This window comes from Pseudochaenichthys georgianus, chromosome 14 (genome assembly GCF_902827115.2).
Source record: "Pseudochaenichthys georgianus chromosome 14, fPseGeo1.2, whole genome shotgun sequence".
In the NCBI taxonomy this organism is placed as follows: domain Eukaryota; kingdom Metazoa; phylum Chordata; class Actinopteri; order Perciformes; family Channichthyidae; genus Pseudochaenichthys; species Pseudochaenichthys georgianus.
The window spans coordinates 39465576-39481402 of NC_047516.1; the positions used below are offsets into that span (position 1 = coordinate 39465576).

Consider the following 15827-nt stretch of genomic DNA (forward strand, 5'->3'; position numbering starts at 1 on the left):
ACAACCAATATTTTCACACAGATGCAACAGAGGTCATTTTAATAGGTGTTCAACAAGTAATAGTTGCGTCAGCAGAAAGTGTAAAAGGAATAATAGTTGCATCAGCAAACAGTGTAATGACATAGGAGTTGTGGGGAGGGGGGGGGGGGGATCCCTCACTAAGCTTGGGTTCCAGTAAGGCAAGGCTGCATTTAACCACTGGGCTGTAACAATTAAGAAGAAACAACTCATCGCTGATGATGATTACCAGTAGCATACATTAGATCAAGCACATGTTGTACACATCAGTGGAAAGAGACTTACAAAGATCTGGCAAAACCTCTTCAACTCTAAAAACAAAGGATAAAAGGAAGCCATGATCTACATTCCAGTAAATGGTTGATCATCTTATACACGTTTAGGTATAAATAGATGCATATTCAGTTTTATATATTTCATCGTTTTTTTATTCAACTAAACCTATAAAAAGGAACAGAAATAAATAAGTTGAAACTCAAGCATTCAATAGTTCTATGTGATTGCAGGAGCGTCCTTGTTTAATAAACTGTCCTGATCAAGCGTTCACTTTGCTGCAAAGGGAAATGAAGTCACAAAGCAGGAAAGCTTTTGTCCCACCACTCTTAAAGAATAACTCTCATCGATGCTCACATGGTACAGTAAGTCCTTTGGACTTAAACACCTCCATACATTTCCAATGAGTTCGCAGCACAGCAGCTATCCTGTCATGAGAACTGTTAGTTGTGGAACTATGCACCTCAGGAACAGTACACCATTATAGCATACATACAGTACAATCAAGACTGAATTAGAAAAATACAGGTACAAAATGATTACATTCAAGTAGACAGTACTAGCACAAAAGGGTATTGTAGTCATTTAGGTAACTAATATAGGAATATCAACTTTATCGAAGCATTTTTCTGGATAGAAAAGGTGAGGGGATGGGAAATGACAGTATTATGGCTCCTTATTGATGTATGGATTTGTTATTGACTGGACTCTCGCATATAGTTAAAATGCATCATTTACATAGAGTGGGTAAGAATTACTTTTGTTCTTCAAAGACCATGATCGTTTTGGTTTGGGTCCTAAGGTACTGTGTGTTAACAGAGGCATTGAGCAGTGCTCCACACCACCCAGTCCCATTCGACACACAGGATGAGTTGTGCTGATATTGTTACCTGAAGATTTACACACATAGGAAACTGCTGCCATGACAGCCTTCTGAATTAAGACAGGATTTCCATTGAATTGACATTTCCCTTTTCTTTGGCAAATGTTAATAAACTCACTTGCTATAAGCAAATATATCTCTTTCTTGGGGGAAGACAAGTTCTTTGTCTTTGCAAAGAATTACACTGATGTCCACCAGTGGAAGAACTATACACTTTACTGCTTGGATGCAATCATCCTTAATGTCACTTTTTCTCATATCTGAAAAAATAGATATACCATTTCCTTAGTAAGATTATCGTAAAGCAAGAAGTGATTCCCTTCAGCTGAACTGGAACGTATTTGCAGTTAGTTGGTTATTAGGAACAAATTGAGTGAGGAATTGTAGAGTTGTCGCATGTACTGTACTATTTGCACGCAAGGGCCTACAGAATGTTACTACCAACAACTATTAGTAACAACGTGTTGATATAGCAAACATGCTCTATTTCAAGATGCACGAGTTCTGGAAATCCCATTCATTTCTTTGTTTGCCTGTCATTAAGATTCTGACGGCACCTTGAACACAACCGTAAGCCATATCCAAGAGGTGGTGCTGAAATACACGCCTCCAGAGGAGAGGAGAGCACTCGGGGTCTGGAGGCCGTGCACTTCATCTCAGTGCCTGTGTGCTTAGCAGGTAAGCATAGATGCATTCATAGTCTATGAACTTGATCTTTTTGACAACATTCTTAATCCAGTAAACTTCACCTCAGAGGAAAAAGCACAACGAGAACCTAGAGCATTATAAACACTTCAACAGAAGAACAATTAAATAGAAAACAAAGCGCTATAAAAGTCATAAATGTGGATCTAAAATGTGAAGATTAAGTGTTGATCTACGCAGAGGAACAACGGCTGGGGTTCAGAAGCTGAGGAGTATAGCTGGGCAGTTCCCCTCTGCGCGGCAGCCGCCCTGGGGAAGACAACGGCCTGCAGAGGCACTGCACTCATCCTCTTCCTCGTCCTCGTCACTCCTACAGCTCATTAACTGTACCCCAAAGTATGTCCAAGACAGAGGCGTGGAAATGGAATGATTTTGACTAAACACTAACAAAACAAAGCAAAAAATAAACACACAAGTTCATCTCAATATAAATACTTCTAAAAATCAAAACATTGATTATATTGGACCTCTGAGTAGACCATTACTTGGCAAAACAATCTCAAAAGGCTGATAGGACAGAGAGAGGAGACTGTTACCAATGCCTTGTCTCCATTAGCTCTTTCAGGAACACGGACTCCATGGTCGCAGTTTTACTATCTTTCTCCACAAAGAATCATAAAACAAATAACATCTCATCTCTGTATTGTGTTTTTTCCAAATAGCTCATTATATGAGACGTGTAGTATAAAACAATTGCATGAAACAAATATTCCAACCAACTAGCGACCTGGTGAAGTGGTATGATGGGTGAGGCTGGCCTGAGGACACCGGAGAAGCCACCCAGAGCTGTCTGAAGAGCACTGCAGCTGGTGGAGACAAGGCACGTGTAACCTTCAAGAGCAACCAGACTCAGCTACAGTTAATACACACATGAATTCACCTTTCTATTTGCTACGCAAACTGCAATAAGATCTATCGATAAAACTGCTTTTCACTATTCAATACAAAAAAAGATATATTCAAAGAAAAATGTTTTCACTGACTTTAGGACTGTAATGGCATTGAGCAGAAAGCTGGTTCTGGGTCTGGGTAGGAGGGTCTAGGTGGGTTAAGGCTATATTTGGATCACTTTCACACACCCCCCCATCACAAACAGAAGTGTTGAAGCTGAGCTACTGTCTCAGCTGAAGCCTGAAAGGGACGCTGCGAACCTAAAGGAGAAGCAGGACACCTCAGCCATAGTCAGCTCGAGTTCAGAAGCAAAGGTAAGGACAGGGTTACTCTTACACATTCAGTCTAACATGATTAATCATAGCTACCACATACTGCTTACAGTAGCATCATATCTTACATACAAATACTCAACCATGATTTCTTTGTAGTTTGAGCACACCAGATAAGTGCACCACAGGAGAACACGAAGCAAGTAGTTGGTAATAAAAGTCGATCCACCATGATCATTACCCTGGTTACAGTCATTTTGGGTTGAAGCTGGAAGGAATGGGAGGGATAAGAAGGGTTCCAACACAGGTGGAGGGAGCTCTTCAGTAGGCGTGTGTGTGAGGTAAAAAGGTGACAGAAAGCTGTGTTTGTCTATAAAAGGAATGCAGTGTTGGGTTTTTTGCCCTACCTAATAAAATGCAATTGTTTAAAATCGCAATACTTGACCTTAAAAAGAGCCTCTATTGGACAAAACGGTGTACAATAAACCCATGACAACCATCTCTATAAGGGAAGCCATGCAATGGGGACAGCTTGGTTCCTCCACAGGGCCAAACAGAGTATCTAAGGGGGTTGGAGAAGTTCAGAAAGGCACCCTCCCTCAAGCCAAAGGAAGGCATTCTGGGAAAACACTGAGATAGCGAGGAGAGCGCTTCTTACCCACTAAAACCCAAGCTCAAGCAAATTCAACACAAGGGTAAGGTGGAGTGTGTCCGAAGCTGCCCTCATCGAGTGTCCCTGCAGTGCAGCGTTACCAGCACGGGCAGAGCCGTGTCGTGGCTTCTCCTCACAGCAGAACACTTCACTGGTCGGCGCAGGAGACGAGGACTGGAGTCTGGCTAAGCTCTTTCTTCTGGTTCTCAGCCAAGCCTCTCTGGCCTCTGAAAAGGTCAGAAAAGGAGACTGAAGACTTTGTGCATCGGGAAAGTATACAAGGCTTTACTTAGAAGTGCTTTACCAACTGAGTTAAAGTGCAGTGTCTCAATTGTGATGGGTGCTACTATAGGAGAGCAACAGATGATGAGGATCGGCTTCTTCTTTTTTATTTACTTTTGTGTATTTTGACTCCAAACCTCACATTAAGATCAGACTGCACATGACTGGTGAGTCAGTACGAATACACCTGTGTCTGCGACAACTTCTCTTTAATCACACAACAAATATGTCCTTAGTAGTTTCCTGCATCTGGTCGAATGGAAGGACGACATGCGACATGCCATCAGGAGCAAAGGCATTGAGTTGGACAACAACATTCACCTACAGGTGAAGACAATCCACACCATCATGTCCTAAACAGGAAAACGTTTGCGAACTATCAGCATAATATTGTCACTAAGTATTTCTACAGCCGATAACATCTTCTTTTAGTTGACATTATCCTTTATGGGCTCACAGGGAGCCATGCGATAAAAGCACACTATTGACTCCAGGATATTTTAGAACATTCCACAGTGAGAAAAATAAGTCCAAACGGTGTCTACCTGTGAACATTTTCCATGGCTGCTACCTCAGCCAGGGCTGCCAGGCTGAAGAAAGCAGGCAGCTCGGGAGCTGCAGCGCTCCTCTCCGCCTCCTGTGCTCTGGGGTTACTGTAGCAACCCTTGACATTGCATAAAATCTGTTGGGGTAATGGCTTCTTATCCTCTTCGTGGTTCTGGTCCCACATTTTGTCCTCTGTAAAAACACACAAAAAGAACACAACTGTAAGGAGAACACCTTGGAAAATTCAGATTATTTATTTTTCTGCATTAACAGACATCATTTGATGAGAAAATACACTCGTGTCTGCCATGCTTGTCAACATACGTCTGTAAAGTAACTAGTTATTTTACTCATTCATCGAGTGGTCACTTTCCACTGTATCAGCTTTCAGAGAGACTTAGAGTTCTTTCAATTACACCCCTCCAAACATAAAGAAGTATGATATCACACATACTCATTACTAAGGTTTCAATAATGTGTTCAGGAAACAATTGTATTGAACCTGTGGCTTTATTTTGCAGATTGTGTCTCTAGCTAGTAAGCTCTCCTTTATATATTCTGTTCTTAAAATACAGCCCATAAAGGGTTGATTAGAAAAGAAAAAAAGAGTAATGACAATCAACAACTTTTTGCAATCCAAACCTCAAGACTTCTCACAATAATAATCCTAAACAAGCTAATAATAATAAATAAATACAAAAAGTAAAGTAACACGTGATGAGACCTTTTGGATGTGACTGTGGGGCAGCGATCCGCCCACACCCCTTCACATTGGTTTAAAATGATAGTTACGTATGTAACTACGGTTCTATGAATGTCGGATGCACTCAATATCTTCCGTCTCGCGCATGCGTAGGTCGAATATTTATATCAACAAAGTCACATGTGACCTTGTATGACCCCGGAAGGCATAAGTTCCGGTGTTGTCAACGAGTTCAGTCCTATGGAATCTTCTCGCGGGAACACGAGATTCAGAGTGACCAAGAACTCTAGCAGTCATCCAGGATTCATAGAACCGTAGTTACATACGTAACTATCGTTCTATTTCATCCTTACTGACCGCCAGAGGCGGTGCTTAGCACTGGATGACCTATACCAACAGAGTCACAAGGAAGTCTGAATACTTACCCTATAGGGATGGCCTAGGTCACATGTGTCAAACTCAAGGCCCGGGGGCCAAATCAGGCCCTTGGTGGATTTAATTTAAGCCCGCAGGATAATTTTAAATTCCTATTAGATCTGGCCCGCCGGTATATTGCACACACACCTTCACTCAATCCTGAGGGTCTCCTCCGCTCAGAGCCTGAGCCCAAACATTGATGACCTTGCCCCCAAGATGAGATGCCAAGTATCTGAGCTAGCATCACAGAGCAGCAACCTGAGTTTAATGCATGTTTCCTTCTACACGTTTGTTCTTGAGACAACAGGGCATGTTTGGTTTTTTCTTTGAGGGAAATAGTTTTTTTTAAGTTGTTGTTGGCCTGTGGAAAAATGTAATCATAAGAAATGACTCTGGAAAAGCTGCAGATAGAGCCATAAGAAATGAATGCAGCTGATTATTTAATGTTTAATGTTTTTTTTATAGGCAATAATTTAAGCTTTGTTAGTTCCAAGTTTAATATGTGCAATAAGTTCATTTCAATAAGTTTTGCAATAAACATTGAACCTCGACTAGTACCCATTTTTAAATTTTGGCCCCCTGTGTATTTGAGTTTGACCCCCCTGGCCTAGGTGGACTCTGCAGGAGGACCACACCCAGCGGGTGAGGGGCGGCAACATTCGCCCTGTAGTATCTGGGGATGCCCATGTGGCTGCGGCACATGTCCTTCAGGGGCACACCTCTCAAGGTCGCCCATGACGTGGAGACACTCCTGGTAGAGTGGCACTTTACTCTGGGTGTCAAGGGAAGGTCATTCGCCTTGTATGCCTGGGCAATGACGTCCACGATCCAGTGGGACAAGCGCTGTTTTGAGAGCGCACAGCCTCTTCTAGGACCACCGTAACACAGAAAGAGCTGTTCAGACTGACGTATGCCTGCGGTAGTCTGGACATAAGCTCTAAGGGCCCGCACCGGGCATAGGAGTCTTGACCTCTCTTCCCCCTCTCCTGAAGGGGGGTCAAACCGTGCCAGCTGGATAGGCCGATTAAAAATGAGAGCGTGCCAGCACCCTAGGGAGGAACGCTGTGTTCGGCCATAAGGTGACACCTGAGCCATCTGAGTTCCACCTCAGACACGAGCTGTTCACGGATAAGGCCTGAAGCTCGCTTACACACTTTGCTGAGGTGATGGCAAGAGGGAAAGCAGTCTTAGCTGAGAGCCACCTCAGTTCTGCCTGTGACAACGGTTCAAAGGGAGGCGAGCATAGGGCATCCAGCACCAAGGGCAGGTCCCATGTAGGGGCCCTTGGGACGTTCGGGGGGCGAAGCCTCAGAGCTCCCCTTAAGAAGAGGGATACCAGCCTATGGCTCCCACTGTGCTGTTGTCAGCCCTTCAGCTGATATAGCAGCCACATACACCCTGACGGTAGCGGGACACCGGCCGTCGCCCAGGAGGGACTGCAGGAACTCAAGGGTAGTAGGCACTGAGCAATGTACTGGGTCCTTATTTCGCCCTTGCCACCAGTCAGAAAACAGTTTCCACCTGTTTTCGTACTGCCTACGAGTAGATGGTGTCCTAGCATTGAGAATAGTTCTCATGACAGGCTCTATGCAGTCACTCAGCAGCGGGTCGGGCCCTCCAGTGGCCAGACCCACAGCTGGAGGCAAGGAGCTGCCCAGGTCAGGAGAGTCTGGGACACCTCTAGCAAGCGTGCAGATTTGGTGCCCCCCTGGTGGTTTGTGATACACCGTTGTAGTGTTGTCCGAGCGGACAAGCACATGCCTCCCCCTCAGGTATGGCAGGAAGTGCCTGAGTGCTAGTTGCACAGCTCGCAGCTCTAACACGTTGATGTGTTCTGTGCAGTCCTGAACAGACCACTTCCCACGAGCCCACGCCCCATCCTGAGAGGCTGGCATCCGTCGCAACGGTTTCTCTGCGGAAAGGGACGGAGCCCATGGCCACGCCCCTCCACATATCTGACCTCTCCCTCCATGGGGATAGAGTGGAGAGGCACTGTTGTGACACCCTGATTTTTCTGTGCCTGTGCAACTTGGGGTCTAAGTGGAGGCCGTTCAGCCATCTCTGCAGGGGGCGCAGTGACAACAAGCCCAAGGGAACGACAGCTGAGGCAGCTGTCAGCTTGCCCAAGAGGCGGAGAAACAGGATATATGCCAGAGACCTGCCCCTTTTGAAGAGGGGAAGAAGCTGGAGGATGTCGTCCAGGCGCTGAGCAGATGGACAGGCCCGCATAGTGACTGTGTCCAGAGCCACCCCAATGAAGGTTAGGCTCTGAGAGGGGTTCAGACAACTCTTCTCCATGTTCGCCATGAGGCCTAGCCGGGCGACATGAGAGAGAAGGAGAGCCGTGTCCTGGATCGTCTGTAACCGGGATGGTGCACAGATCAACCAGTCGTCTAAGGATGGCAGAATCTTCATACCCTGAGACTGCAGGGGCGAGAGGGCTGCCGCGACACACCTGGTGAACACCCTTGGGGAGAGGGAGAGTCCGAATGGAACACCCTGAACTGGAAATGACAGCCTCTGAAGGCAAAGCGAAGAAACTGCCTGTGATGAGGCACAATAGGCACATGAAAATAAGCATCCTTCAAGTCGACGGACGTGAACCATTCCCCCTGGCCACGGTACGAAGAACGTCCGCTGTGCTCAGCACATGGAAAGGTAAAATATTTAGGAACTTGTTGAGTCCCCTCAGATTGTGGATTGGGCGAAGTCCATCGTCTTTCTTCCTTACCAGGAAGTACGTTGAGTAGAAGCCCCCAGGCTCGATTGCACTCTTGGCAAGAAGGACTGACACTTCCTGGTTTAGGGCGATTTTATTTTGCCAGGTCGCTGATGGTGGTCATCTTGACCCGGCTGAAGGCCGGCGTCGGAACTGAAGCTTGTACCCTTGGGTTAGGTGGAAACCACCCAGGGGTCTGAAGCTTGAGCTACCCGGTAGTTGAGCTGCTGCTGGGAGAGATAACGGACAGCCGGCCCCAGAACCTCAATACCTTGCCCCCCGGCCTCTGGAGGGTCTGGGGGGGCGACGGTTAGGCACCGGATGCCGAGGATGCCTTGACTGTGCTGGTAGCGGGCCGGCCCCCTCGTGGGACGCTGAGGCCCATGGTGGGCACCGGGGTGAGCCGGTGGATGGGAGCGGCCTCGGGAGGCAGACGCGGAACCTCTAGGCCTACCGGGGGGGGGGGCATGTCTCTGCGAAGAGCTGAGAGCTTCCCCGGCTCCACTGGGACAGCACGGAGAGTCCTCCTACATGCCTCTGATAAGGGTGACTGTGCCAGCCAAACCTGGCGACGAGTCTGGACGAGACATCTGAATGAACGCTTATAATGAGGCGTCACTGAGGCTGGTAGAGGAAGCGCTAAGAGCATCCTGCTGCGGGGAAGCTGAGAGGGCGAGCATGAGGTGAGAGAGGGAATTGCCTATACGGCCCATGTGCGCCGCTGCATCGTAAGCCTTAGTGAGCAGGTCATCAGTGACCCGACATTGGGGTCGAGGGCACCTGGCCTCCGACCTCAGAGCTTCGTCAGGGGAAACTATGAGGGAAGCAATGGTAGGCTCAACAGCCGGCGTGTAGTCAAGGCCAACTCTTGCCGCATCCTGCATGGCTGCCAGGGCTCGGCCATCGGACGTAAGACTGTAAAGAGCCTTAGTGTCCTCCAGCATGCATGTAACTCCCTCAGATACTCACAAGAGGGAGGAACAGTAAAGGTGGCGGGTGCCAGAGTGCGCCTAAAGAACACACTGGCAGGCGCTGTTTCGGGCTGCTGCGCATCCAGCTGCTGGTGAGCCAGTGCCCGGTACCCATGGAGCCGTCATCTGCCTCCTCCGAGGGACCATGAGCTGAGGTACAGGAGCCAGGCCCAGAAGCATGGGATGGGCTCTCCCCGTTATACTCATCAAATTGAGTGGCTGAAGCTGCCATCGAGAACACATCGTCATCTAGAACCAGCTCAGCCACGGGTGGGCAGCGGCGTGCTCTGCACGGGCACCAGAATGGAGAGCCAGGAGGAGTGACTTCATCTGGGCTAGCTCAGTAGTGAGTAGGTCCACCCTGGAGGACAGCCTATCAGGCTTCGTCCTCTTCTTGGGCGGGGCACCCGCAGCCTCTGCGGCCCAACGCCTAGGATGGGTAGGTTGGGCTGTGCAGAGTCGACTGTGCAGGGGGAAGACCACCCTCAGTCAGTAGTTCAACCTCGGCTAGTCGAGCAGCTCCTACCGCACGAGGCATGATGGCATTCAATCATCCAAAAAAATCCCATTGGTTTCTGCCGCAGCTTCTGTACAGCCATGTGCCATCCAACAGTTCCAGAAATGAGTCCTCTTTATCCCCACAAAGTCTCTCCTGACCTAATGCAGTGGCTATTTTTACAATGGTCCATGTTTCTAGGCCATTGAGTCTGCCAGGTGTCTCAGTTCTTGCCTGTTGCTTGAGACAAGTGAAAAACATCTGACATGCTTGCAGTCTAAACAGGAGGTAAAACATTGTGGTTTGTATTCTTTCATCAAACATGACAGTAGTGACCATGCACCTTTAAAGTTTAATTGTGTTTTCATGATGTTTCAAATGCTTTTTTAACATCCAGTGGTAATCAAACCTTGGACTCTTTAGACACGAGACAGGCCCTATAATCCAACACTGACCAATATCATCACTCACCCTCAGCAGGAGACACACTGCCATCAGCTGTGCGCACCAAGTGTGTGATCTTGGTCTTTCTTGCCTTCCTCTTCTGGCTACCAACAAGCATCTCCATACTATTGGTCCCCTGGACATCCGGGCACACTGTGGCAACGGGGGCACATGGCTTGGCTTTTGCAGCTGAATCCAGCATGGTGGAATCACTCGGTGCCCCTGTGGTGGGAAAGGACAATTCAATGATTGTTCCTCTGCACATATTGTATGAAGAGTGAGAGTTGAATCATGTGAGTGTATACCATGAGTTACATGTTGTTACAGCCTTATTTGCTGCAAATTAAGGACTTTTTTGGGCTGAAAAGGTACATTATTTTTTTCATAAATGTAAGAATAAGCAACTGCAAGAGGAATCGGCAATATAGCTATAAAACAAATATTCCTACGTCATTATGCTCAAAGATTAACATTCTAGTTCACCTTTGTCCACTGCACCTGGTTTCTCCTTTTTGTGTTTTTGCTTCCTAACAATCTTGTGGAATGAAGTCTTTTTCTGAGATGGAGATGATCCTGATACGACAAAGAAAAGATAAGAAAAAAGGAGCATGGCAATGTTATGTTATGTCACACCACCGGTGTGAAAAACATGATTCTAAGAACAGGTGCCGAGTGGGACATGGATGAGATGAAAGCGTATTAAACAACATTCATTGTTTTGGTTTATTGTTGTTTACCTTTCGCGGCTTTAGAGACTTCCTCTTGGACGCTGGCGCTGTCAGTCTTCTTCTTCTTTACGACAGTCGTCCCCTTCTTATCAAATGTCATTGGGCTATACTGTGGCAGGCTGTTAAACTTCCTTTCAAACTCCTCCTCCAGTTTCCCCAGGCTGACGAGCAGAGTTCAGAGTTCACACAACGGAGCATGTAACAATGAAAACACAGCAGTATCTTGGTCCGGCAGGCAGACAGAGGACCAAGCGCCTTCTCATAGTTTGCGTATCAACGCTACATGTCTTCTTCATGCAACGTTTAGGTTAAGTATAATATATTACCTGAAGCAATGATTCATTAACTTTAGAAAAATAATCAAGACAGTCGAAGCAGAAAGGCTGATTTTAACAGGACACAATATGATGAGTGCGTTTGGTAAATTGCAGGAGCTCATATTGTATACAGAGGTCGTGCAGGAAACCATTCTCCACCAGTGGGCTTGATCCATTTCTCATTCAATATTATTATCGCTAAACGATATTTGATGGTAATTAGGTCGTTTACACAAACTGCTCAATGGGCCATTTCTGAATGCCAGTTATCCTTTACACGAAGAAATGGAAAGCAAACTGCTGAACGCATGTTTAGTAGAAGCATGAAGGAATCCCCGGCAACATCACATCATTAGTGCGTCTCTTCATTTCGCTTTTTCCTTCATCACATTAGTGGCCTGGATGTCGGTGTTAATAATCTGTCTTTCATTTCACCATCAGGTCAGCAATATGTTTGTTCTCAGTAAGTCTCTGATACTGTTCAAATGCAAAGCGTCATCACCTGGTGGGATTGACATCACTGGAGGCGCAGATAGCGATTTCATAACAATGGAAAGCGTACAGACGTGCAGGTGACGGGTGGAGGTGAGGTGGAGACTCGAGCTGACCCAGAGGTGGAGACTCGAGCTGACCCGGAGGTGGAGACTCGAGCTGACCCAGAGGTGGAGACTCGAGCTGACCCAGAGGTGGAGACTCGAGCTGACCCGGAGGTGGAGACTCAAGCTGACCCAAAGGTGGAGACTCGAGCTGACCCGGAGGTGGAGACTCGAGCTGACCCAAAGGTGGAGACTCAAGCTGACCCGGAGGTGGAGACTCAAGCTGACCCGGAGGTGGAGACTCGAGCTGACCCAAAGGTGGAGACTCAAGCTGACCCGGAGGTGGAGACTCAAGCTGACCCGGAGGTGGAGACTCGAGCTGACCCAGAGGTGGAGACTCGAGCTGACCCAGAGGTGGAGACTCAAGCTGACCCAGAGGTGGAGACTCGAGCTGACCCAGAGGTGGAGACTCGAGCTGACCCGGAGGTGGAGACTCAAGCTGACCCAAAGGTGGAGACTCGAGCTGACCCGGAGGTGGAGACTCGAGCTGACCCAAAGGTGGAGACTCAAGCTGACCCGGAGGTGGAGACTCAAGCTGACCCGGAGGTGGAGACTCGAGCTGACCCAGAGGTGGAGACTCGAGCTGACCCGGAGGTGGAGACTCAAGCTGACCCAGAGGTGGAGACTCAAGCTGACCCGGAGGTGGAGACTCGAGCTGACCCGGAGGTGGAGACTCAAGCTGACCCAGAGGTGGAGACTCGAGCTGACCCAGAGGTGGAGACTCGAGCTGACCCAGAGGTGGAGACTCGAGCTGACCCGGAGGTGGAGACTCGAGCTGACCCGTGGATTCACTCTGGGTCGCAATCAGAGACAAACCTCTCAATGACTTCTGTGATCTTGGAGTCACCATCTTTTCACATTTCTATCATAGAGGTTGTGACTAGCACGTTATTAAAACCCATGGTGCACAAAGAGCCACAATCAGAAGAACCAGACCAGGGAATGTCTTTTTAAAATCTTAAAAGAAAAACCCTGTGTGAACACTGCTTCATTGCACGAGGTAAATACGCGAGAAGTGTGAGCAGCTTCTGTATTACCGACTGGTGTAGATTTAGAGAACAACAGATTCTCAGCACACGTTGAAAGGCTTGTAATACATGCTACAACGAAAGGTACAACAGTTACAGAAAAGGAGACGTCCCTCACCCTTGAGAACTCTCATCTTTGGACTTGGACTTTTTCAGCTTTTTGGGATTATTAGGTCCCGTCTGAGAAACTGACCAGCTGTCGTCACTCCAGTTGGCGTCATGATCAGAAGCACGTAACGCACCGCGCTTACCTGAGGATGCAAGGACAAACAACAGTTCAGACAAACAGAAATAGATCAAGTAGAGCTTGAAAGGATCATCCATGTTTTCATATCATCCCGGCTGGAGTATTGTGACTCCATTTCCACGTGTCTCAGTTCATCCCTGGACCGTCTCCAAATGGTCCAGAATGCTGCTGCCAGACTGTTAGCCAGGTCCAGCAGGATGACTCACCCATTTTAAGATCTTTATATTTGCTCCCCATCCGGTTAAGAGTTCCTTTTAAGGTTCTTGTTATTTCTTATAAAGCCCTGCATGGACAAGCACCTTGTACTTGCGTGACCTTCTCCATCCCTACATCCCCAGTATGTCCCCTAGGTCTTCGGCCCCGGGCCTGCTGGCCGTCCCACGGCCTCGTTTGAAACTAAAGCTGACTGTGCCGTTCAGGTGGTGGCTCCGACACTATGGAACATCTGGTCTGCAGGCTCTGTAGAAGCTTTTAGAAAACCACTGAAGAAGACCCATCTTTTTACATTGGCCTATGTGTCTCCTTGAGATGTGTGTGTGTGATGTGTGTGAAGGTCACTGTGTGTGTTCCTCTTGGGGCTCTTTGTTGCCTGTGCTTTGTTGTTATGTTGACCTTAACTCCTGGCACATGTTTTTATGGTCTTCATGTTTCTGTGGTCTTATTTTTTACTTTTTTCTCTGTGAATTGTATTTCTCTGAAAGGTGCTATATTAAATAAACGTGTTATTATTATTCATTCATATGAATTAACTACATGAAAACACAGGCTTGTAACATTAGCTTTATGACGCCTCTATATGGAACATTGGTTTCTTGACTTCACGGTACCTCGGTCGATGTTGGCTCTCAGGGAAGTCAGCATTCCTTCAGAAACCAGCGTCTTGTACAAGGCGCCTTTGCAGCTCCGCTCTGATTTCCTGGAGCCGTGGTGCTCTGCGGTGGAGTCGCAGTTCCCTTCACCCGACCTCTCCTTCCCCTTGTCTTCCTCTCTTAGCTTAGAAGGTGAGGGGCTGCAGGGGGAGTGCAGGGCTTCTTCCATGCTGCTCTGAAGATCCGTGCTTCCTAAACTATCTTCTTCAGCGTCTTGTTTGGGACAGACGTCGGCCATCTCTTCCTTCATTGCTACCTCAGGAGAAGAGCTCTGCCCACACTGCCCGCTGTCTTCCTCCATCTCCTCCTCTTTTTCTTGAACAAAGGTCTTGACTTTGGGCTTATTCTTCTTTTTGAGCACAGCTGAGTTACCAGCACTAGGACTTCCCTGGATCTTCTTCTTGGGGGTCTCCTCTGTGTCCTTCCAGACCCCTTTGGCCACTGCCTCAATTGTACTGAAGACACTGTCCACGTTTGACTCTGCATGGTTACACTTCTTGAGGATTCTCTTTGCTGGGGAAGGTATCTCAACATTATCATTTGACTTGGCCATCTCTTTTTTCGTGCTCTTGGTTTTGACACGTGCATTTTGGCTGCTGCATTGTGGGGGAATGGCATCAGAGGAGAGCAAAGGTAGAAGTGATATCTGAGGGGGGGGGGGACCGTCGTCCCAGTCGGCTCTCTCCTCCTTGATCTCAGTTAGCAGAGGGGTGGCTGTGGGGGGGCAGACCTCAGGCTGAGACCCCACTGGGTCCATGTGTCCAGCTTCAGAGGCTAAGCACATCTTACAAACAAAAAGACAAATATAACATTAAAACAGTCTATGCTACCAATTACACATCTCCACATTTAAATCCTATATTTGATTTCTGAATCGATCAAAAATGTCTACTGATTGCATTGTGTAATATCTCTAGCTTTTTTCAATCTTTTTTTTTAAGTGCCCTTAACAAATCTAGTTTCTAGTTTCTATGCAAATATACAGTATAGATATACTTATATGTGGACCTACTGTGAAACACTTAATTATGATTTATACAGTTCATTTGTAACTATATCCTGTGCTGTTGAGTATATGGATCAAAGGTCAAACATAAGGCTTAAAATGATCAAAATAACAAAATGTCATCGTCTGCTTTCAGCAAATATGGACTGTTTTCCAGATGAAGATGTGGAAAACAAAGTCACCTTTGTCACCTTTGTCCCATTTGTAAATATTGTATTCTCTGTGGTGATGGAATGCTGATGTGACAGTGCCACCAGCTAAATGGCATGCTCTCATGGTTATTTAAACAAGCTGCAAAGTGCTACTTAGGACTGTCCTTACCTCGGCGAGCTGGAACAGAGCAGACTGTGGGCAGGGCTTCCCTTCAGGAGCAGAGACAGACGGCTGAGGACACAGTGAGGACACTTATGAGACTACTATTATTATTTAGCCATATTCATTTTTAACAACAAATGTTAACTGTTAGAGTAGGATCAAATACGTGTCTGGCTCACTGAGGCTAACATTAGCATCCTTGATAACCATCATCATGAATCAGTGTTCCATCCAGCTTTGAAGCCATCACATGTACACCGACACAGCTTTAACCATGACTGCAGGACAGTGACATCTGGTCACGGCCACATATTAACAGGAGATAGGGAGGGAATCTAATTAAAACCCTACACAATTATTAAAAGTGAGGCAATAAGATTTAAAATGTGTAGTAAAATAAAATGAAAGTATTAAAACAGAGATAAACTGAGAAACCAGAAAATGAATGA

The 15827-nt window shown here is 46.9% G+C and overlaps 1 protein-coding gene across 6 annotated transcripts in view; it reads right to left on the bottom strand.

Annotated features, from left to right (window-relative positions):
- Positions 1 to 15827, bottom strand: part of LOC117458235 (HMG box transcription factor BBX) — a 31177-nt gene continuing 15350 nt past the window's right edge. For 5 of the 6 annotated variants that reach the window (XM_034098585.2, XM_034098582.2, XM_034098581.2 and 2 more), the window contains 8 exons: positions 15385 to 15447; positions 14016 to 14841; positions 13060 to 13192; positions 11010 to 11161; positions 10756 to 10845; positions 10300 to 10494; positions 4522 to 4714; positions 1 to 3921 (listed from right to left, as the gene is read on the bottom strand). In XM_034098585.2, the coding sequence (XP_033954476.1) occupies positions 3843 to 3921; positions 4522 to 4714; positions 10300 to 10494; positions 10756 to 10845; positions 11010 to 11161; positions 13060 to 13192; positions 14016 to 14841; positions 15385 to 15447 (1731 nt within the window). In that variant the 3' untranslated portion in view covers positions 1 to 3842. The remainder of the gene's footprint in view (positions 3922 to 4521; positions 4715 to 10299; positions 10495 to 10755; positions 10846 to 11009; positions 11162 to 13059; positions 13193 to 14015; positions 14842 to 15384; positions 15448 to 15827) is intronic. The other variant, XM_034098588.2, reaches the window with a different exon arrangement.